Raw genomic sequence first — 24,099 nt, forward strand, 5'->3', positions numbered from 1 at the left:
GTGTGTTCTCAATAACATCTTCTCAGGAGTGCCCAGTGGTGGGGAGTAAGAAAACTGAGACTTCATGTCCAGGAATCCAGGGCACTGAGGGGTACAGAAAGGAATATGATATTTTTTAATCTCTCAGAGTATAAATACGATTCCATTTAATGCAGGGATAAAATGAAATGAGTAATGCTGGTGATTCCATACTTGGTGGCCAACATTCCTTAATACTGACTAAGGTTAGAAGAGTGTTAGTGTGAAAGTTATATTCTTTGTGGGATAAACTTGGTAGATTCAAGCCGAACTCCAGGGGGCAAAGTGGTGGGACATTGCCACAATTCATGGGAATCTTAATTAATCTGGATTAGGACTTAATCTGTTTATTATCTGATATTGAGTAATTAATTTCAAACTGGAGTTACAAAAATGGAGTTTATATGACCTCCTCCTTTTAATTTTTTAAATTTATTTATTTTTCCTCCTCTTTATTTACTTTTTAATTGGTGGATAATTGTTTTACCATGTTATGTTGGTTTCTGCCATACAACAGTGGGAATCAGCCATACTTATGTATATCACCTCCCTCCTGGCTCCCATCCCACTCCTCTAGGTCATCACAGAGCACCAGGCTGGCCTTCCTATGTTATGCAGCAGCTTCCCACTAGCTGTCTATTTTACAGATGATAGTTTAAACTTGATCTCCTAAATCTTTATCAACCAAGTACAATATATAATCTGCAATCTTACTCTTAACTTGCTTCCCTAACCATTGCTTTCTCATGCTGTCATTTACCACCTTGTGGGCTTCTCCTCATTGTTTGTCCAGCTTCTCTTTAATGTACTCTTCCATCCTTTATCCTCATCTCCACCAGATTAATCGTGGCTGAACTTGGCTTCTAGTGAGATGCACCACTGTAGCACAGGGTTCCAGGTGCATGTCAGCAGGCCAAATACAGCGCAGCATCTGGCTTAGCTGGTTTGAAGTGAAGCCTATGAATTTGCATTTTTGAAAAACTTCCTGGTGACACTAATGTGCAACCAGGTTTGGTGCCATTGGTGAATACATAATGTCCAGGTGTTAATTCAGGCCCACCAGCCTGACTAAACAAGTCCTCGATTTTCTCCCCTTTTTCTGGTGAGATCCCCTTTTTGCAGGCAACTCTGATTTCTCATTTCCTTAATACACGCCATGCCTCCTTCCTGCTGTTTCCATGTCTGCACCTTACTATGTCCTCATTCATGTGCTCATTTGTCCTTCAGTTTTAGCTTATTGTTTTCTAAAGAGTGTGCTTTAGTATGTTAGTCTTGGGTGAGTCAAAGGGGAAAAAAGCACCCTACACAAATGTATTTTGTGTATTATTTGCTCCTCTCGGAGATTTATTATGTGTATTTACATTTTATAAAGGCTCTGAGAAGACCTGTAATAAAGAGATATGGTTAATTAGAGTTTCCCAAAGTTATTTGACTGTGGATTTGTCCATGACCTCACGTAATTTGTTATCGTTGAAAACCTTTGAACTTCCTGAAGACATGCTTTTTTGGTTAAGATTGTTCTTCAGTGAATTATCCAGTACATAGAGATTTCCCCCTTTTCTGAACTCCTGTCTCTGTACTTAAGTTTCATGCTTTATTTTTACAGTCAAGTATCATTATCTGGTTATTCCTAGGTAAGTACCTCTTATCTCTACGGAGTTATTAGCACCATGGAGGCAGGATGCTCTTCTCAGTAGTCCTTCCCTCTCGTAAGTTTTGTGCAATTTTGACTTTGTAACATACATTAAATTTAAATGTTTTGTTCCTGAATAAGGAAGCTAGCAATTTCATTCTGATTCTCTTCTTTTGGTGTTTTAGTCATTTACCCTTGCTTTACTAATATTTCAGAGTAACACATTGCTACAACTTCATGAACACATGTAAGTATGTACATGTGTTCATGAAAGTTGTCACCCCTATATCTCTGCAGTGAAACATTACAAATTTGATAAAACACTATACAATAAGCCTAGTATGTTTAGTATGCAAGAATTTATCTCTAGTTTCAAGGAGGAGTATGAATGAAAGCTGGGGAGAGTCTAAGAGTAAGAAGATGGAAGTGAGGAAAGGCCTGAGGTCTGCAGTCCATCAAGGGGAGGATAAATCTGCTGTGTGTCAAGTGGAAGGTCTTGGGTTGGGAGGTATCAGCACGTAGTCCTTAGTCATTCAAGAAAAGAGGTGCTAGAAATAACAGAAAGGTACCATAAATGAGTTCTTTAATAAAATATAACTAACATTTATAATGCATAAGTTCAAGGCCCTAGATATATTACATATATTAGATCTTTTAATCCTAAAAACAACTCATTGGGGTAAGTAATAGTAGTATTAACTCCATTTAGAGATCAGAACACTGAAGCACAGAAAGCTTGAGTAACTTGCTCAAGGTCACATGGCTATTCAGTGGTGGAGCTAGGGTACAGATCCATGCCTATAATTATTGTGCTGTTTGCTGTTACCTCTCTCTTCTTTTCTTTGTCTGATTTTCTACTTTTCCAACAACCTACAGCTCTGTAGTGTCCACTGATTTACCATTCCGTTCTTAAAGATCCACTTCTGCAAAATATTTCTTTGAAATTCATGATCCTGGATTGGAAAACAGTTGCTCTAAAGGTTACTCTTGGATAACTGGTAATATTTGAATATAAATGGTGTATTACATACTAGTACTATATCATTGCCAAATGTTTTAATTTGATGATTGTGTTATGGTTACATATTTTGAGGTGAAGGGCATAATAATTAAAACAATAACAGGCTTATATATAGCGAGAGATGGGTCGATGGTTAGATAGATCAACAGATGGAATTTATCAATTGATAAATTAGATAAAGAAGATTCATGCACTGTTCTTAGAACTATTCTGTACATCTGAAATATTTTACAATGAGAGATTGGGAAGAAAACCCTGATCCTTAAATATGGTAAAGTATATGATAATATATACTAACCCTTTCAATCCTTATAAAGGTACTAGGTACTATTTAGGTATTAGGTACTAGGTACTATTACTTTAGGTATTCGGTACCATTACTTTCCTCAGGACCTCACAGGATACTGAAGCATAGAGACTTTCAAGTACCCTGCTCAGTGTCACATAGTCAGTGGATGGGTGAGACAGACTGAAATCCTGGTATGCTTTATTTCTGTTTCCCAAACACTCTGCATATGTGTTGGGTTGAACCATATAGAAATTGCTCTTATTTGTTCATGTTTGACCTGTAAAGAAAGACATTTCATATGACCCAACCTAGGAGCAGGGCTCTCTTTTATAGAATGGCTGTTTTGGTGTTCCTCTTCATCGTCAGCTCTTGGAATCTTGATGGGACTCTTGATGGGACTCTTGTCTGTCTTGCTCACCATTGTCTCCAGAGACTGCCCAGCTCATGGTTGGCATTCGATTAGTCAGTTGAATGAACAATAAAAACACAAAAAGAACTGATTACTTTTCCTTACCACCTCTCATATATGTTGTGTCATTTATGTTCCCCCAATATCTGTGTCATTTTTAAAGGAACCAGTGAATAAACATAAATCGTTCTGAAAGATGCAGCCTCAGCAGGGATAATTGTGACATAGTCAGCTATTTGACTTCAAGAGAACTATTTTAACTAATGAAGATGTTAATTAAAAACACGGTTTTGCTAAGATGACCTGTCAGTTCAGGAAATGCAGAACATTTGTACTTCCCACCAGCATGCAGCGATTTTGGCTAGGATGTATGTGGTACTTAGAATGCCATCTACTCTAATCCTTATTTGAGCAGCAAACACATTTTTACAAAACATTGTACAGTCTCTAAAAATAAGCAGTCTTTAAAAATGAAATCCAGCACACAAGTAGTTGGCACATCTGGTAGTCAGAAAAGTTCTATGGTTTGTTTTCAGGGAATGACAAGCCAAGGAACGTTCAGACTTGGCCAGTTGAAAACTTTTCTTCTATCTGTGATGACACCTGGTTTTAAAAAAAATTGGCTCCAGGCTCAAAGCAGAAAGAACATTGGAAATGGGTAAAGAATTAAATAGTATCATTTACTTGTATCTTGTTTTATGCAGGGAATTATGAAGAACTGTTTTCTTTTTACTTCAAGAAAGAATGCAGGAAAAAAAGTGATGACAGGCATGAACAATAATAACAACAGCTGCAACAAAATTCACAACATAAATTCAGAACCTACTATGTGCTAGGCAATGTGTGGAGTCCTTTGTGTGTATAATTAACACTAGGTGCACAACAAGCTTATGAAGTAGTGTTCTTTTTATTCCCATTTTACAGATGAGAAGACATAGACATAGAGATAAACACAAATATGTACGTAATTTGTCCAAGTCACACAACCATCCTGGGTTTTGGGTTCCCAAGCAGGCTGTCTTCAGAGCCCAAACTACAATACGCTAGACAATTCTGAGCAACTTGGAGGTATTCACTCTGTCCAGAATTATGCAAAAAATTGAAGTTAGATGCTTGCGTTGAGCACAGTGGTTCTTGGTCAAAGTATTACGTCCCTCCACGTGTGAGAGTGATGATGCCATTTTCCAGAACATTCTTAAAGCTGCTCCACAAACATTATATGTTTCCAAGAAATTTACCATTTAGCTTCATGGACACTGTATGTAGTACCTGTCAGAAGTTGTCACTCCTCTATGGTTAGATGAGGCTCAAGTTGACTAGTGAATTCAGGAGTAGGAGGTGTTATTGTGAAAATGATGGAGAGACTGGGGAGGGGAAGACTAATATTTCTTTATTACAGTCAGAGAAAAAGTACTATGAATGTGAGAATCCAGGGTATAGGGTTACAAGGGCAGCCTTGACCAGTGTAAAATTCTAGCCTAGGAAGATGGATTTATAATTATCCATTATAATTATAATGGATATAACTCCCACAGCTGCATTTTCCACCAGTATCTCTCATTAGTCACACTGTGGAGAAACATCAAAGGACTGACTTAGTTGGAGTCTGGTTTTGAAAAATGGCACGGTTTTAAACAAGACCAGGAGGACTTTAGTGGAAATAATGTCTCAGTAGTTAATATCATATATTAAAATCTTTTATTTTCATTCATTCATTCATTCTTAGCTTCATTGACAGATTTTATTGTGTACTGTACAGGCCTTAGGCTAGGTGCTGAAGAAGCAGTGATGTCTCAAGCAAGAGCTTTGTCTCTAAAAAGCAATCAAGTATAAATGGATGACAGTCATGTAAACATTTCAGTTCCCTGAAGGTGCTGAGGCAAATTTGTTCTAAAAGACTGAGGGGGAACAAAAAGAAGAATTGATTAGATTTGCCCAGCTGGTAGTGTGTGAAGGGAGTCATAGGGAAGATGATCTTTGAAGAGAGAGGCTGATCACTAGGTAGACAAGTTAGGGTAAGGCTGTACCTAGCAGAGAGAAAAGTGTGAACAAGAGAGGGGTTAAAATAATTTTTTCAGCAGCCTTATTGGCATTTATCTATTCTAAGGTATGCATTATTTCACATCAGAATATCTGTGAAATATTAACACCATGTACCAGTTTGATGTTTTTACTGATATATGAAATAATGGTATGACTTATATGGCACCTAAGATTTGATGAAATGATGTATTAATATGCTTGGGCACCAAATAGCATTTCTTGGGTGTGCTGTTCCAGCTGCTAATATGTCTTTGTTTTAGAGGTAGGTATTAATATCTTTTTATTGTGAAGGAAACAGGCATGAAATGGGTGAGTTCCTTAGATAAATATATAACGCTGAATTGGACAGAATACTTGACATCTAATATTGCTTTTAGTAGCAGTGGCTGGTAAGGATGGAACCTGGGGATGGAATTCAAGTGTCTTATATACTGGACATTGCCTTTTTCCAAGATAAAAAGGGAATTTGAAAAGCAAATTGCATGTAGCTTCCACTCTCTTGGAGTAAAGATGAAACCCTGATGGTACAGTGTTATATGAACTATGAAAATAGAGAGACTATCTATGACTGATGTTTCAAGGCACAAGAAGATGCATCAGATACAAGCAGCAGAGAGAGGGGTAGGTTCTGGTTTGTGTATCTAGAAAAAGTTAGGAGACATTTCTGTTGGATCTTAGAAAGTATTCAAGAAAGGAACTAAGTATCCAGCACTTAGATATGCAGGTGCCATGAAAATGCATTCTCATAGAATTTGTTTCTGCTCTGTCAGTAAATCCCTGTGTGACCTTGGGCAAGTCAGTTACCACTTGGATTTTAGTTTCCCAGAGGCCTGGACTGGAGAAGGCTTCCTGCTTGCTAAAGATACTGTGACTCTCCTAGCACTTTGGAGATGTGAGTTCATTGATGAGAGTGTTGGTGATTATGCTGAGGTCTTGTTTATCCTTAGTTTTGTGGGCTCTTGGAAGAGAATGTTACAAAAGATGGAAAAGTCATTTTTTTGGCTATTAATTTTTGAAAAGACAAAATAAAAAATTATATTCTCTAAAGCTAAGTAAGGAAGGTTACTGTGATGCTTTTCTACTACTTTGATCCCAAATATATCAATGAGAAAGATGAGGAATTTGGTGAGAAAACTTTAGAGCCTAATTTGCCAGAAAACCTAGGATCATATTTCTTTTCATTTGCCTGAAATGGGAACTGAGACTTGACCAAGTAGTTTGCAAAAAACGTTTGAAAAAGTATACCCATGTAAAAAGAATGTCTAGAATGATTCAACGACTATTATTATTTTTTTTAAATGAGTCATGGCAGTGTTTACCTTTCTCCTCTTTGCTTTTCACTTTTCCGTAACGGCACAGATTCTTGAGGGTTTCTTTCTTTTTTTTTTTCTTTCCCCTCTGGTTATGTACCAAAGTTTTACTACATTCAAAGATTGTTGCTAATGAAATGAAAAATCTATGTCAAATTTGGTTAACATACTACTTTTAAAATGATGTTTTAAGGCTGTCTTGTCCTGATTTTTGAAAAAACTGGGTATATGTCCAATGACAATATATTAGGATGAAGAGGAAAAATAAAGATTGGAGAGCCACAGCCAGACTATATCCTTTTAAAGAGACTTTTTGGAAGGCCAGACTTGAATGAAGTGAACCAGTTAAACAAGTTTTTGTCAGTAGTGTCAACTTTCCTTGCTGGGTGATTTAAGATATTAGCTATTTTGGAAAATACATGGTTTGAGATAAATAATCCCATCTACTTACCACCTTAACCCTTTAGGTAAAGAGATGATAAAATATGATTCTTCATATAACTGGACACTTGAATGTAGAAGGAGCAAAATGTAAGCATATTTTGTATGAGTGGTGATTATAGAAGAGTTTCTATTGTAGCATTATGGATTTTTCATTGGAATTAGAGAAAGCTTTTTGGTATCACTAATACTGAAAAAAAAAAAAAAAAGATGATCTAAGGACTGTCTTTAAAGATGAGTCCTGATATAAGTGTGCACATATGTGTATTTACTGATTTCTGATGTAAGGGACATGAAAGCTAACCTGATTCATTTGTTTTTAGGGGCTCTTGGCTTTGGGCCTCAGTGCAAGTCCATTGGAAAAGGCAGCTGCAACAATCTAGTGGTCACCAGCAGTCCCATGATGGTTCAGCGACTGGGACCCATTTCACCTCCAGCAAGCCAGGTCTCTACAGCATGCAACCAGATCAGTCCTAGCTTACAGAGGGCAATGAATGCAGCCAACCTGAATATACCTCCTTCAGATACCAGGTCTCAAATTACTTTTTTTTCCCCCTTCTTATGTTATAATCACACCCATGAGTGTTTTCCCTTTTCTTCCTGAACACATGCCCACACAACACACATACAGACACACTCATTCTCTCTCTCACTCACTCAAGCAGCTCTTGTACTTTGAGCTTTGTAGGGGAAGGTGTATAAAAACTGTGTGCCATAATATCGTCTTAATTGGGAAGAATGGTTTAGTACTTTCTGTCATAAAGTGTGAGTGAAATTAATGCCAACTTTGAGATTTGGGGGCCTCAGTGACTAAATGCACGCATGTTAAGTCGCTTTAGTCATGTCCTACTCTTTGCGACTCTGTGGACTGTAGCCCACCACGCTCCTCTGTCCATGGATTCTCCAGGCAAGAATACTGGAGTGGGCTGCTGTACCCTCCTCATGGGGATCTTCCCCACCCAGGGATTGAACCTGCATCTCTTATGTTTCCTGCATTAGCAGGTGGGTTCCTTACCACCAGCACTACCTGAGAAGCCCCCAGGGACTAAATACCAGTATATTAATCTTTTGATTCCTGGTAAAGGTCATATCATGGCCTGGAAAGATAAGATGTTCCATGTACATCTGTCTTAGCTGCTCGTTTTTTGGTGTTTATGTTGCAGTATCCTAAAGCTGCTTTACAGTCTGTTTTGTCTGTCCATCCACCCGTTCACTTGTCTAACCAAGTAATTTAAATATCTATGTTCTGCATAATACAATAGTTGAAGTTTAGGGAGATAGTTGAAAAGTTAAAGATAGAAATTGTGAACTTGCAGACTTTATGATGTATCTGGGAAGGCATACTCTCATGTGTGAGTTACATAACATTTCAACACAATGCCTGATTAGGTACTGAAATAAGTAGGTTCAATAAATGCCATATATCTATCTCATGGGAGATAATTAAATAGGGAAATTATCTCAGACAGACTTTTATATCTCTCAAGGTTGATATTACAGGCTACATAAAACCAAAATACTCTGTAATGTGTAAGGTCTATTTCTATGTTTGAAATGAATTATTTCATCTTTTACAAGTAGTCTTCTTGAAGAAATACAATCCAAAGTTTCTGCCTAAGTCCCGGATCTGCTGTAACTGTGATTTTGCAAAGGAATTGGACCTCCGTTCTGTGGACCTATGTACCCTTCTTGGGGGACTGGAATCTGCTGAGATGCCTTGCAGTTCTGGGTTCTATTTCTTCCTCTTCTTCCTCCCCTTCCTTCTTTTCCTCTAATCTTTCTCCCTCTTGTGTCTCTGTACTGTCCTAGCTGCTATTCAAGACTCTGAAATCACAGTTCCTGGATGATTTTTTATGCCAATTTTTTTAATGAGATGGGAATATGTTTTTTCACCTGAGATTTTTTGTGTGTGTGATGGAAAGCTGCTTCTGTCATTTTCCTGTTGATGATTATGCCTTGAGGGACTCTTCAGACTTGCTGAGTATTGCATGTAAAATTAACTGTACTCATGGGGTAGGTGTCATTGGGATGTCTTCAGCTTCCTGTCTGTGGCAAGTCCAGCCCATGCCTTGAAGGCAGAGAGTCATAATTAATGGAGAAACTAAAGGTAGGCAGGGCACAGGCTGCTCCAACCATGCATGTATCTAGTGCAGTCTCTTTCATGGGTCGAGCAGGGAAGGGTCATTATCTCAATGTTCTCTAGCATATTTGATTCCTTAGCATAAATTTTTATACTTAAAAGACAACATCTTAGAGATGCATTAGCATATGTTTTAACTATGTATTCTGTGAGTCCTTCTATGGAAATAATTTTTTTGCAGGATGAGCAAAGAAACAGGAGTTGGGAAGTAGCTTGGTAAAATATCAAATTCACTTTTAGCAATTTGGAAAGGTTGCATTTGTTTGTGATACTTAAACTGGTTTGTGTATCCCTTAAGAGGAGAGATAGGATAGGAGGCAACAGTTCAACCTGAAGGCATTTTGCTATCTAGAGATAAAGATAAGATGGAGAGAGAATCAGCTTTGTGTTTTATTTATTGGGAGCATGCCTGAGGGTGGGGGGCGTGGGGGGGCGAGGAGGAGGAGTTGGGATGGTGAGGCTGGGTAGAAGCTTAAACTGTTCAATCTGAGTGATGGTTGCCCTATAAAAAACTGTAAAATTTATTACTGTTTTTCCTGATTATCTATGTAATTCTTACTAATTGTAGAAGATGTAGAAAATTGTGGACAAGCACAAGAGAGTATATGATAGTCATCCTGAATCCTATCACTCATAGGCAACCATGGGTGAAATTTTGACATATATCCTTCTTGTTGTTGTTTAGTCACTAAGTCGTGTCCAACTCTTTATCGACCCCATGGACTGTAACCCACCAGGCTCCTCTGTCCATGGGACTTTTCAGACAAGAACACTGGAGTGGGTTGCATTTCCTTCTCCAGGGGATCTTCCTGACCCAGGGATGGAACCTGCATCTCCTGCATTGCAGGTGGATTCTGTCGAGCCACCAGTAGGCAAACATATACATCATAATGACCTACCTAGTATTATATTTATTTTTTTCAGTTAATATAACCAATTTCCTTTGTCATAATCTTTTGTGGTAAAAAAAAAAAATCTTTAGTATCATATAATGTCTTCTTCCTGCCCAAGATTCCATTTTTTAAAAAGTATATAAATAAAGCTCTGATTTTTATCAGTCTTTTATAACTGGGCATTTGTTTCCATTTATTTCAGTATTATAAGTAATACTTTATTGGATCAATTCTGTAACTCTTCCGTTGCACATCTTTTTCATGACATATATATGTATATATACGTATACATATAGATATATAGTCATTTTCTTGCACCCCTTTTTGAGGAATTCCTTCTTGTAAGTATTTCTTTTGAGCCATTTGGCTTGGCCATCACACCTCTTATGGCCCCAGTAGTTACCTGAGCTCTTGCTTCACCAGCCACCCTAACCTGTTTCACTGATGATTTCTTAAGTTTTTCATATTGCTTTCATTTTGTTTGAGTTATATTTCATTCATATATAGCTTCAAATTAACTGGTCATAGGAAATAACATGCTTAGGATTAGATGAACATCCAGAAATGGATATTTCTCTCAGTATGGTGATAAAACCACAGCTCTTTGTCACTTTCTTTCCCATAGGCCTGGTGTGGATAGCAGCAGGGATTATAGAAAATAATCTTTTGGAATCTTTCTCAATCATTCAACATATTGTTTCAGAAAGAAAACAGAAAATGTGGGTTCCATTTATAGCTTGTGTGCCTTTAAGTCTCTTATACCAGATCTTTTAATCAAGAAGAGCATTATGGACCATGTGTTGGGTATGATATGGGGAAAACAATAGAGGATACATCTGATCCAACTAAGTGACTGCTTATCAAATCTGCTGCTTTATTTGTACTTATTTAAGGATTCTTGGCAACCACCCCCCCTCTGCCTTTTTTTTGTTTTTTTTTTTTGTATCTTTGGGAGGAATTTCACAGAACGTTGGTTTTATTCTTTGTGAAACAGAGGTTATTTTAAAATTCCAATTTGCTTATGTCACAGGCTGTATTAAGTGGAATAATATATAGGGAAAATACTTTATAAGTTAAAAATGGTTATCATTATATTAATTTACTCACCTTAATCAACATTTTTTTTGGGGGGGGGAACTTCATCTAACACTCTGGTGGGTACTGGCAGAGATAAAAATAATCGCTTTTATTGGAGGTCTTTGAATTTTATTGAGGAAGACAACACCCACAGATGCCTGAAGTTAGCTATGTTTAAGGTTCAATATAGATAGAATATAATTTTTCTGGAAAGAGAACTTTTACTGAGAGCTACTATCTTTGGGGCAGGTTTCATGGATTAGAACTTTGAAATATTAAAAGATCTGAGTAATTGCTCAGAAGAGAGGTGAGCTGCTAGGCAAAGGCCATTTGTTGGAAGTTTTGTTCTTATTAAGTATTCAAGAAGAGAGCTCTCCATTCATATTATTGCCTTAGTGAATAGGACATAGAATTGCTTTCTGAAAAAATTTTGATAACTGTTCTAAGGAACACTGAGATATCTAAGGAGTTAAGGAATGTGCCTGCATGGAATTATGCTCAAATTTAATCAAGTCATATTTAGGTGTATTAAAAAAAAATAAGAAACAGCTTTTAACAATGGAACAAATGAACATGTCTCACTATAGGCAGCCCTCAAACCAAATAGTATAGTTTCAAATGCAAAACGTATACAGGTGGGTAAAATACTTCCTATTTGCTATTCATTGCTTGACTGGTTTGATCTCCTTTCTTGATCTCTCAAACCAGTCAATCCTAAAGGAAATCAACCCTGAATATTCATTGGAAGGACTGATGCTGAAGCTGAAGCTCCAGTACTTTGGCCACCTGATGTGAAAAGCTGATTCACTGGAAAAGACCCTGATGCTAGGAAAGATTGAAGGCAATAGGAAAAGGGGGTGACAGAGGATGAGATGGTTAGATAGCATCACCCACTCAATAGACATGAATTTGAGCCAACTCCGGGAGATAGTAAGGGACAGGGAACCCTTGCATGCTGCAGCCCATGGGGTTACAAAGAGTTGGACACTGAGTGACTGAACAACAAATTCACTGCTTAAAATCTGAAATGCTCTGGTATGACAGTGACCAGGCAAATGCACCATTTAAGAATGTTATATAAACCATCTCAACCTCAGGGTGTAAGGCAAAGTCAGTTGTCTTTGCCTTATATATGTCATGACTACTGATTTGACTTGGGTCGGAAAGCAATTCCTGAATCTCCCTGGGGAAGGGACTAAAAGGCCCTTGACATCCTATCACCAGGAGCCTTGAGCTGAGCTCTGCAGGGAGAGCTACATGCTGTGGGTATGCTGGGAAAATAATTGAAAGCGTTCATGGGGAATTAAAAAACAGATGGTTCAGAAGCTACTTTGGGACTTGCAAAGGACTTCAGCCCAAATATAAGGATCTGGACAGAGAAAAGAAAATCTGTACTAAGGGCAACTGGACTTAAATTCTTGCTGTGTTTGTCAATAGTAAACATTACCTCACTGGAGGAAAACACCAGATTGACAACAGTGTTCTCTCTCACCTAATACTGTACATTTCAGAGTCGAGATGTTTTCTTGCTAATCTCTCATGCTTGTAGGAAACAGTGTTCCTGGCTTCTATTTTGTGAAAAGAAGTAAGAGGAACAGATGGGATGAGAATACTTCTATTCTCCCTCAGTTCTGCAACAGGTTGCTTTATAACAGCTGGAAGTAGTAAGTGGGCTCATCCTGGGAAAGACAGACATTCTATACAATATTTAAAATTTCTTTGTCAGAAAAAAGATCTCTGTAGAAAGCCAATAAAAGCACAAATTAAAAAGCTGGCTTTTTAATATACACTATTCTGAGTTGGGAGTATGGTGAATTCTGTCTAGCCTCTTTGGGACAATGTTTCCATCCAAAAGGCATAGCTTTTCCCTTCAGTGATTTTTAAAGCTGATATCATGGTTAAAGCAAAATGAATTTTAAAGTGGCTAGACTACAACACAAAGCATTTTGATATTCAGGCAAACGTTGTGACATGTGAGGCATGTTTTATAAAGGGTAAGGAGGACAGGAGAAGAATTGTTGCTACAGTAATTAAAGCAGATGCTTTGCTCTCCGTGCAAATCTGCTCTGATTTGAGGACAGTGGCTCATGGAAGATCCCAAACTACAGGTGTAATTAAACCTTGCATGACCCACATGCAGAATTCCAAATATGACTCTACTTCAGATTGTCACTCCCTTATATATTACAGCTGTATGTTATATATAATTTTTTATTTCTGGGTCAATTTGATGTTGTGACTGACTACTGACTACTCATAGTGTGAATTGCTGTCTTTTATAGAAATATGTAAAATTCCTTGATATCAGTGGAACAGATTTGTGAAATTATTATTAGATCCTCTGGATGACCCTTTGACTTTGATTTACTTTTTTTTTTTTTTCCAAATTAAGCATCGGTTTATGTTTTACCTTACCAAATAGATTTCACTCAAACTGGGACTCTGTTTAGACTTGTGTTCCTAACAATGCCTATTGGTAGTGTGTTGCACATAGTAGGCACTTAATAAATACTTGTTTATTTGGTTTGCCATGACAAGTTTCAATAATTATTCCTAGGTCTCTAATTTTTCCCTGTAGAAAGAAAGATATATAAAAATATAGCAAGGACTATTTATTATCATTGAAGTATCAGATTATTTATAACAATAGACCTTTGTTTTATTATTCCAGCAAGCATTAGCCTTTATTTTTCCTCTTGGTAAAATGTTATATACCTGGAACTAAAAGTCTTGGGCTTTATCTTAGCCAAAGAATGTGTGTTTAGCTGAGAATGCAATTAGGGGAAATACTTAAGAGATTGTCAATGCAATGTTCTTTTAGTTTTAAGCAATCCATATCCTGCTGAAATGTTTGTCTTTTTTTTTTTTCCTCCTCTTCCGGCTGCCGTTCCAGGTCCCTTATTTCGCGAGAGTCTTTGGCCTCCTCAACTTTGAGCCTGACAGAAAGTCAGTCGACCTTGAACGTGAAACAAGAGTGGTCGCACGGCTATAAGGCTCTCCCTTCACTCTCCTCGAACCACAACTCTCAGAATGGCACTGATCTAGGGGACCTAATTAGCCTTCCTCCTGGGACAGCCATGTCCGGCAACAGTGTCTCTAACTCATTGCCATCCTACCTTTTCGGTATGGAAAACAGCCACTCTCCTTACCCCAGTCCCCGACACTCTTCAGCCAGGTCCCACTCGGCCCGCTCCAAGAAGAGAGCACTGTCCTTGTCCCCGCTGTCCGACGGCATCGGGATAGACTTCAACACCATCATCCGCACCTCGCCCACGTCCTTGGTCGCCTACATCAACGGGTCGAGGGCTTCCCCCGCCAACATGTCTCCGCAGCCTGAGGTCTACGGGCACTTCCTGGGCGTGCGGGGCAGCTGCATTCCCCAGCCGTGCTCGGCGCCGAGTGGCCAGAAGGGCGCGCGGGGGCCCGGCGGCGGCCTGGCTCTCCCGGCCTACGACGAGGACAGCGCGCTGGAGTACGAGCGCATGCAGCAGCTGGAGCACGGCGGCCTGCAGCCTGGCCTGGTCAACAACATGGTGGTGCAGCACGGCCTGCCGGACCCTGCGGGCCCGCCGGCCGGCCTGCTCAAGACCGAGCGCCTGGACGAGTTCCCCGGTGGCGTCCTGGACCTGCCCCCCGCACCCCCGCTGCCGCCCCAGCCCCAAGGCCCCCCGCCGCCCTACCACGCCCACCCGCATCTGCATCACCCAGAGCTGGTCCACCAGGCCCAGCCGCTGGCCCTGCCTCCGGCCGCCCTGGAAGAGGAGGGGGAGATGGATGACGCCGGGGGCAAGCACTGCTGTCGCTGGATCGACTGCAGCGCCTTGTATGACCACCAGGAGGAACTTGTGCGGCACATCGAGAAGGTTCACATAGACCAGCGCAAAGGAGAAGACTTCACTTGTTTCTGGGCCGGCTGTCCCCGAAGGTACAAGCCATTTAATGCCCGCTATAAACTGTTGATCCACATGCGAGTTCACTCGGGGGAAAAGCCCAACAAGTGTTCGGTGAGTCTGCTAAAGCCCCCTGGAGTTCATTGAAGGTGTATGTGGTTTTCCAAACTCTGCCGCAAGTTGGGGAGTGTTTTCTTTTATGGACTTTGGGTGCTGGAGGTCTAGGTGTCCATGAGATTTGACTCCTCTTCAGCCTGAGGAAGGAGAAAGTTTCTTTAATTACTAGTGGCTGGGGTATCTCTCCACTTCTAGATTCTCTTCTGCAAATGTATAAGATCAGGGGAGGTTCATCTGCCACACTGTCCAAAATCTTAGAAAATTGATTCCCATCAGGCACCAACTTAGACTTGCTGAAATGTGCAGGGCAGAGAAACACACTGCACCACCAGCAAGCTTTAGCTCTTTTCCAAAGTAAATATTCAGTGACTTCCCCTTCTCTGCAATAACTGGGTGAGTATTAGGGTTAGAGTGATGGTTCTGATATTTGGAAAGGAACTCACACTTAGCAACTTGGCTAGTAAAATTGTTGCTGCATACACCCACACGCCTGCACACTGCACACTCCAAGGTTGTCAGATTAATTAATGATTTATAGCCAGCGTTAAAACACTCAAGGATACCACAGAAGCAGAATCTGGATCTCCCTGAACTTTCAGGAGAGGAAATTGGGTGAAAATGTATAAAGAGAAAGAACCCAGAGGGGACCTTGCCTTTGGTGTTGAAAGAAGTTGGCATGTTGTCTTTCTCCCCATCTCCCCCTTTCACAGCATCAATCCTGGAACTACCTCTCTTTCTTTGCAAAATTTACTATTTTTGAATAATATGACTCTTAAATGGTTGCACAATCATTTCACACCTAACAGAAACCCTCTGGGTTTACAAGCCGGACATCACACTGGGGGTCACAGGGTGGCTTTGCACAATCTCAGACAGCTCGCTTAACTCTTCAGAAAGGAAGAGCATGTGTTTTATGTTAGTCCAGATGGACAAGAATATTTCTTTTAGAGTTAAAAATCTGAGAATTGTAGGTATTTCCTGGATATTGAATATGCTGCAGGTCACTTAATGTGTGAAATAATATATATATATATATATATATATATATATATATATATGATTTTGAAAAGGAGCTTATTTAGATGGTGGCCCTGCAGCCAGAGTCCCTTCTTTTTGTATTATGTCTTGATAATAAAGAATCTGGCCCATGTTTGCCATGTTAATGTTTGATTATAGATTGGCCAAGTTGTCGGATTCATGTGAAAGCAAACCAAGCAGGTGGTAGTTGTAAGGCAAGTATTAGAAGCACGTTTTTCATCATCCAGTGGGTACTTTTGAAAAGGTTTTAAGAATTTCTGGAGGAATGAAATTGCATTTCTTGTCGTTACAGTATGCCCCATGTTATGATTTTTCTTAAGGAAAACTTGAAGCTGATACATTGTAAGAATGCCAGGTTATATGACTGAAAAGAATAATTGCGTTCCAGCCAACAAAACCTTACTCTGTCAGTAAGGCTCTGCATTAAAAATGCCAGAAAGAGACAAGCAGTTGAAGGCAATTCCATTTACTCTGTTTGGAACACACTGGCCTATTGCAGGCAAGAGAGACATTCAGTCTCTGAAGGAAAACAGTCCAACCTTTTAGTTCTGACTAATCCTGGCTGAAAATAGTTTGCTGGATTTGGCTTTACTGAAATAAACATAAAGGCTTGAATTATCCAAAAAAATTTTTTTTTTGCATTGCAAAATTAATTTTTGTGCAATAAGATTTCCGTATTTCCCCACTGTTCCCAGATTTTGAAAAAACATATAACTTTGTAAAGTTGACTTTTGCTAAAGTGCATGGTGACTATTAAAAATAGAAATGCCTCAATGAAAGAATAAGCTGAGAGGTGAATATTTGCAGGCATCTGCATAGCTTTTCATGATATTATTCAAGATGGGTATGGGAAATGATTGCTCTCTCTCCCCTGGTCTGCTTACTCCCCACTGCTAGATGGAATCTTTGCAAAATTTAGATTGCTAGATTTAATAGCATATCAGATCAAGGCCCACAAAGCATTAAATTACATGTTATAGTGCAAATGTATTAGTACAGGGTTTCTGAGGGCCTGACTAATATTGTAGCTCTCATCTTGGGACTATATATTTTTAGCAGGGAGACATCCATTTTCCTATAAAACATACATATCATGAACATTCTGTCTTCTGAAAGCTGTTATGTTGCTACATGTCATCTGCTTGATTTGTAAGGTTGTAGTTAACTGGTAGCAAATAATTTTGCTCTGAAAGTTTAGTAGTCCTCTCAAGTTGTAGCCCATAGAGAGAAGACATATTGTGTGTAATGTGGATGCACATCTGAAAAAGATGCATTTTTCTGCCTTTTGCAAAACCAGTCTTTACACTCTCAGAATCCAAACCGAAAGAACTATTAAAACTCATCTGTTTCATCTCTCACTTTTTAAGAAACTGATGGTAGTTGATTCAAAGCTCAAGATCTTTGCCAAGTAAAATGACCACATTCTTCTTTTGGAGACATGAAGTGATCTTTGGGTTTTTATGGCTGTGTCACATGCTACAAAGACTAGGAGTAATTTAAATTAAAAGGCCTAGTCCACTTTTGTTTTACTTATGTTTAACTGCCATTAATTTTCTGTGGACCACAGTTAGAGTTAGTCATCCTTTTCACTCACTTAGCTTATTGACCCAGGAAAGATGTGATGACCCAGTTGTGTTTGGTGACCATGACTACAGGCAGCCCAATGAGCTTCTGGAAGTCATGGTAAAAGGAGGGTGTGTGAAAGGGCTATTCAGTGACAGCCTGCTTACAGTAAGAGGCTACCACTGGTGTCCTCCCTTGATGCCAAATTCCATTTCATGCATGGGAGAACACATTCTCAGAGTCTCTGACTGTAACTCCTCAGCCTTACCCAGAACTCTGGGATTTAGATCACTCAGGACTTTAGGTGGCAGAACTGGGGGAGGATTGCTAATTTATTACTTGGTTAACTTACTGGAAGAAGAGAATGGTTTCTTTTCTCTTTCCCACCCAAACAACTCCACCCTTCTGTAGATCTCATTCTTACTGCTTCTCTGGAAAGTCAAACCAGCTGCCCTCTTTTCAATCTTGGCTTGATTACAAAGATATTCCCAGCCAATGGCAAAGTGCTGGAGACGGGTAAAGGCCTTAGCAGGCAGACAGACAGACCTCAGTTAAATCAGAAACTGGAATATGTCAGTACTATATTAAAAAATACCTGAGTCCATTCACTTTTGTCTACTAATACAGCAACTTGTAGGTATGATATTATTCTATTTAGACCTTCCTGAGCTTAGACCACCCTTAACATTGATGAATCTCAGAAGTATCAAAACTTTTGAGCATTTCCAAGTATAATTTTGCTGAACTCAATTTTTTTTTTTTTTTTCTGAGATGATAAGGTTTCAAATTCTCAAGTCAGAGCAAGTAGTGAAGCCTTATAGTTAGTTTCTTTCCCAAATCCCTGTTTCATGTTCATTAAAGGACAACATAAAATATAACCCAAAACTATAGGTGTACACTGTGTGCTGTGCTTAGTCGCTCAGTCGTGTCTGACTCTTTGCAACCCCGTGGACGGTAGCCCATCAGGCTTCTCTGTCCTTGGGGATTCTCCAGGCAAGAATACTGGTGTGGGTTACCATGCCCTCCTCCAGGGGATCTTCCCAACCCAGGAATGGAACCCAGGTCTCCTGCATTACAGGCGGCTTCTTTACCATCTGAGCCTTCAAGGAAGCCCAGGAGTCCTGGACTGGGTAGCCTGTCCTTTCGCCAGGGGATCTCCCCAACTCAGGAATTGAACTGGGGTTTCCTGCATTGCAGGTGGATTCTTTACCAGCTGAGCTACCAGGGAAGCCCATAGATTGTACACTAACCGTCCCTAATGATAGCTACAGTTAAGTGTTCCAACAGAGTGCTCACGGAGAATGTTTTTACCATTGTAGGTCTTTTTGCCATTAAATTGAAGAGTGTGCAACATCTAGATAGCATTCCCAGGAAGATGTGCTCTGAGTGAGGCCAGGCACACTCTGTCTGCTAGTACTTCTCATGAGAAAGCCTATCTGATCGGAGCAAAGTGAGCAGAGGGAAAGGCTTCCACTGCCAGGATCACAAACCCTGATCCTGGCCTTTGTACACAATAGAAAGCAGTTGTGCTGGGAGGTTAGGGAGTGTTAATAAGGGAATTAGGGGGAATGTGGGTCGCCACTTAAATGTTGCTTATTTTTCCTGGATGAATTTTATCCAATAGCAAAAAGGAATTTTGCAAAACTTTTACCCACCCACAGATTTTCACGAAAATGTCACTGACCAAAGACAGCTTTGAATCTTGTATGAATTGACTCATTTCTCCACAGGCATTTTGCCTGGCAAAATTCACAGTATTTGCTTTGGCTTGACTATTGGGTCATTTGCTTTTTAAGTAACATTGGATTATGGAATACAAGAAAATAAATACAGAGCCGGGGCCATGTCCCCATTCCTCTTTTATGGCCTGATTTATGGGTTCATGAGCCAGCTTTAGCCATGTAAGACATTTCTTGAGGAAAAGTAAATTCATTGTAAAATGTGGAAGAAGGCTTCTTCCCCCCACATCCTTTATTATTTTGATAAGATTTAGCATTGATGTGGGAGAAGGCAATGGCACCCCACTCCAGTACTCTTGCCTGGAAAATCCCATGGATGGAGGAGCCTGGTAGGCTGCCGTCTATGGGGTCGCACAGAGTCGGACACGACTGAAGTGACTTAGCAGCAGCAGCAGCAGCAGCATTGATGTGGTGACCACAAATTAACTGAATAGAAGGAATCTCAGAAAAATATCATCTAAGCATAACTGTTAGTTATCACTCCATAATCTTCATATTGGCAACAGTTAATAAATTCTCATAGTGTCACATGTTGGAGAATATGGAGAAGGGAATGTTTTAACATTACTAGTGAGAGTAAATTAGTCTAATCACTTTGGGGAAAAATTTTTGACTATCTAGCAAACATGCAGTTGAGAATGTATAACGAAACTCTAAGTGTCTTCCCTGGAGCAACTTTTGGTGGCAGGAAGACGTACAAAGAGATTTTTATTATACCTTTGTTTTTTAAAAACTATAAAAGACTTATCTGTCCATAGATAAGGTACATCAGGAAACTGTGGTTTATTCCTAATGAAATAATATGAAGAAATTTAAAATTAATGTACTGTAAATAAGCCGATATATCTATATATTGATAGATAATATGGATAAATAGATAACAATATTAAATGAAATAATTCTCTGCAAGAAGGTATATACAGTGTAATATAATTTATGTATATTTAAACATATGCTGTGGTGTTGGAGAAGACTCCTGAGAGTCCCTCAGACTGCAAGAATATCCAACCAGTCCATCCTAAAGATCAGTCCTGGATGTCCATTGGAAGGACTGATGCTGAAGCTGAGACTCCAATACTTTGGCCACCTCATGCGAAGAGTTGACTTATTGGAAAAGACCCTAATGCTGGGAAGGATTGTGGGCAGGAGGAGAAGGGGACGACAGAGGATGAGATAGCTGGATGGCATCACCAACTCGATGGACATGGGTTTGGGTGGACTCCGGGAGTTGTGATGGACAGGTAGGCCTGACGTGCTGTGGTTCATGGGGTCGCAAAGAGTCAGACACAACTGAGTGACTGAACTGAACTGAACTGGCTGAAACATATGCTAAGCAGTATTATATAGTTGTTGTAGAAACATAGATACATAATTACTTATTATGTAATACAAAATACAATAAAATCATGTAGGCAGGATAACTTTAGGATAGTGGATACTTCTAGAGACAAAAGAAATAGGAATATATGGGATGTAGGGATTTTGCTTTATCTTTTATCCAAAGAATGACAGAAATGAAACAAAGATGGCAAAGTATTAAAATTATTTTAAAAAAATTATTTTAGCTTGGTGGTGGTAATATACTCTATGTGTTGCTGCTCACTTGAAATATTTTACAACTATAAATATAAATTTTTATCTAAAAAGAAAAGAAAATCAATGAGTATAACAGTCTAGCTCTGTTCTATACATAACAGCTTTTAAGATGAGGAGGAAAATTAAGTGATTTTTCTAAGACTAATAAGTTGTTTGGCCATTGTCTACTTATTCCAAGGATGTGGTTTTCCACCTTGACTGACATTGGAATTGCCTGAAAAGATTTATGAAATACCCATACCTTGATCCTACCCCCAGAGTCTGTGATGTAATTGGTCAGGGATGTAGCTTTCCTGGTGATTCTAAAGTACAGAAGGGTGAGAATCAGTGCTCTAAAAGCTTCCACATTCTGACACTGAACCCAAGAGAGATGAAAACCTACCCTGTCATCTCAGGTAAGGAGTAAGGAGGCACTGTTTAATAGAAAGTACATTTTCATTATCATCAATGCCCTGACAATGATTAGGGTACTCTCGTGTTCCCTTGGAATAAAATTCAAGATGAGAGAAGATTACAGAGTAGCTCAGGTAGTGGCAGAAGGCTTTCAACTGAGTGTCCATTTCATATTCAGAGTATTCTCTCTCTATAATTAATAGTCATTTAAAGATTGGGATGAGACTCTGCTGAGTAATGAATGTCATTGCCACCTCTTTGCCTCTTGAGTTAAAAGTGGAACTGACAAATTTGTCACATTATTCTCATTTCTAAAGGTAAGATAGAGTGTTTTTCCTCCCAACTACCATTCATGCAGCCTTTCTGCTTTTAATATAAAATGATCTTCAAAACATTTTTGCTACTATGGATGTTTCTGAAGAGTTGGTAGATTACCAAAATATTGAATTTTTCCTTTTAGCAAATCTGCCTGATATGATTAAATAAATAAAATTAACATTAATATCCTCTTTGTCTCTTGAGGCCGAAATACCACCAGTGAAACATCTGGTAAAGATCAGAGAGAGGATGGTTTCCAAATCGTATCCCACAAGGCATCAGTCTGTCAAATATTTAATGCAAACTCAATGATTTAAAAAGATACAACTAAATCACAAGATTATTTCCCAGCAAGTTTACATAAAAAAGAGATACCACCATATTTATCTGTGTATGTACATATCCAGCATAGTGTAGACATATACATGTCACCATAAATTACAAACCCATTAGTATAGGTAAAAACAAAACCACAGAAATTCTCATCAGATGGGGCATTGACCACAGTTTATAAGGCATCTGTCAAATTTGATTTTACATCCCCAAACACAGTTTAGAAAGCTTCCATTTGGTAGTGGTTTCATTTTATTTTCCTTTGGAAGGTATTTAATCCACTTTACCTGGGGAACTGGCTTTTCATGAACTTTGTCCTGAAAATAAATTCATAGCAGATTTGGGCAAACATTTCATAGAAAGTCATGGTTTATGTTTCTTTGCCCTGCCCTTCTAGTATTAATGAAAAGCAATAGATAATGAGAAAAACTTTTAGAGGCTAAATATTTGAGGCTTTATCCTCATTAAGCAAAGTCATTAACTACATGGTGGTTAATGTTCCTTTTAGTTCATATTTGTTTTGTGGCTTTCCTCTAATTTCATGCTCTGAAATAATGTTTTTAAAATTAGAAAAAATTATGGTAATCTTTTCCTAAGTGATCTGATTAAGGGAATATATTTCAGATCTTTTGAGGTTTATTCATATGTAGATTTTAAAATGTGTTTTTCTTAGTTTCAGTGTGAAAAACTAGTTTGGCAATTTTTTAGTCATGTCTTTTGTGACCTTTGGAATATTTCTTGATTACCTTTGCTTTGAGTGGTTGTGTTGATATCTTTGAGTCCAAATACAATTCAAGAATGTAGAGTGAAAGACCACAATTATGTTTCCATAAAAGAAGTGTTCTGATTCTCTTTGGTGTTTCAAAAGTGTTTTGTTAAAACTTTGGGTAGAATGACGTGGAAAAGAGATTTTTTTTTTTTTTTCTGGGCAGATTTATTGTAATTGCTATTGTAATTTCTATTGTAATGACTGAATCAGGCTTCTGTACTATCAGTAAGACAATGAATGTTGTAATCTTGGACAGTGGATATGTGGCTGGCAAACACAAAACCTGGGTGAGCAGGCTCAATTTTCCATTTACTCCAAGTATGGGCAGCCTCAACCAGAGGAGTTTGGTTGGTTTGGTTAGGTGTCATCACTTGTATGGGAGGTTGGTTTAGATAGAAATTTGATGAGAAAATGGAGTGAAACCTGTGTGTTCTTATTTTGCAGCACACTATTTTTATTTTCTTGGGTCATGGTTCCTAGATTTGAATACAGAGAACAACTAATACTTCTGAATTTTGAAGAATTAAAAATGATTAATTTGAAAGTTATTGAGAAACTAGAAAATGAGATGACCTAGTTCTGGGCAGACAAGGCAATGTGCGTGAGTAATTAAACTTAGTGTGAGCATATAGTTTATTATTCAAATTTGGACATTTTTGAGAGTGAAAGGGATTCTCTTTTCCTGGAATATTGGTATAAACCAGGCTTGTCCTGGGAAAACCAGGATGTATAGTTGTCCTACCCAAATAATATATGCACTGATGTGTCCACCCTGTCAGTACATGCTCGTTCATTCATTCGATCACTCAGTACAAGCCTTGTACCATGCCCTGTTCTGGAAGCTGCAATTGGGTAGGTACAGAAATAATGGGACATTCTCTTAAGGAGGTCATAGCGGTGACAGCTGTGAAAATAGTTATTTACACAGTAATGGAAACGGGGGCTCTGATTTAGGTCCATGCAAGTTGTTTTAATGGGAAGACAGGGAAAGAAGCTTCCAGCTATGTAGACTCTTAAAGGAGGTGACTGCACCTTGAAAGAAGTTAGTGATTCTTGCAGAGACAAGGAA

At 38.9% G+C, this 24,099-nt stretch overlaps 1 protein-coding gene across 10 annotated transcripts in view; it reads left to right on the forward strand.

Annotated features, from left to right (window-relative positions):
• The window catches only part of GLIS3 (GLIS family zinc finger 3), a 674,957-nt gene that overhangs the window by 337,965 nt on the left and 312,893 nt on the right, over positions 1-24,099 (forward strand). For 8 of the 10 annotated variants that reach the window (XM_061132893.1, XM_061132892.1, XM_061132894.1 and 5 more), the window contains 2 exons: positions 7,488-7,695; positions 14,168-15,278. In XM_061132893.1, coding sequence (XP_060988876.1) covers positions 7,488-7,695; positions 14,168-15,278 — 1,319 coding nt within the window. The remainder of the gene's footprint in view (positions 1-7,487; positions 7,696-14,167; positions 15,279-24,099) is intronic. The other 2 variants (XM_061132901.1, XM_061132900.1) reach the window with 1 other exon arrangement.

The sequence above is a fragment of the Dama dama genome, chromosome 29 (assembly GCF_033118175.1).
Source record: "Dama dama isolate Ldn47 chromosome 29, ASM3311817v1, whole genome shotgun sequence".
Lineage (NCBI taxonomy): Eukaryota > Metazoa > Chordata > Mammalia > Artiodactyla > Cervidae > Dama > Dama dama.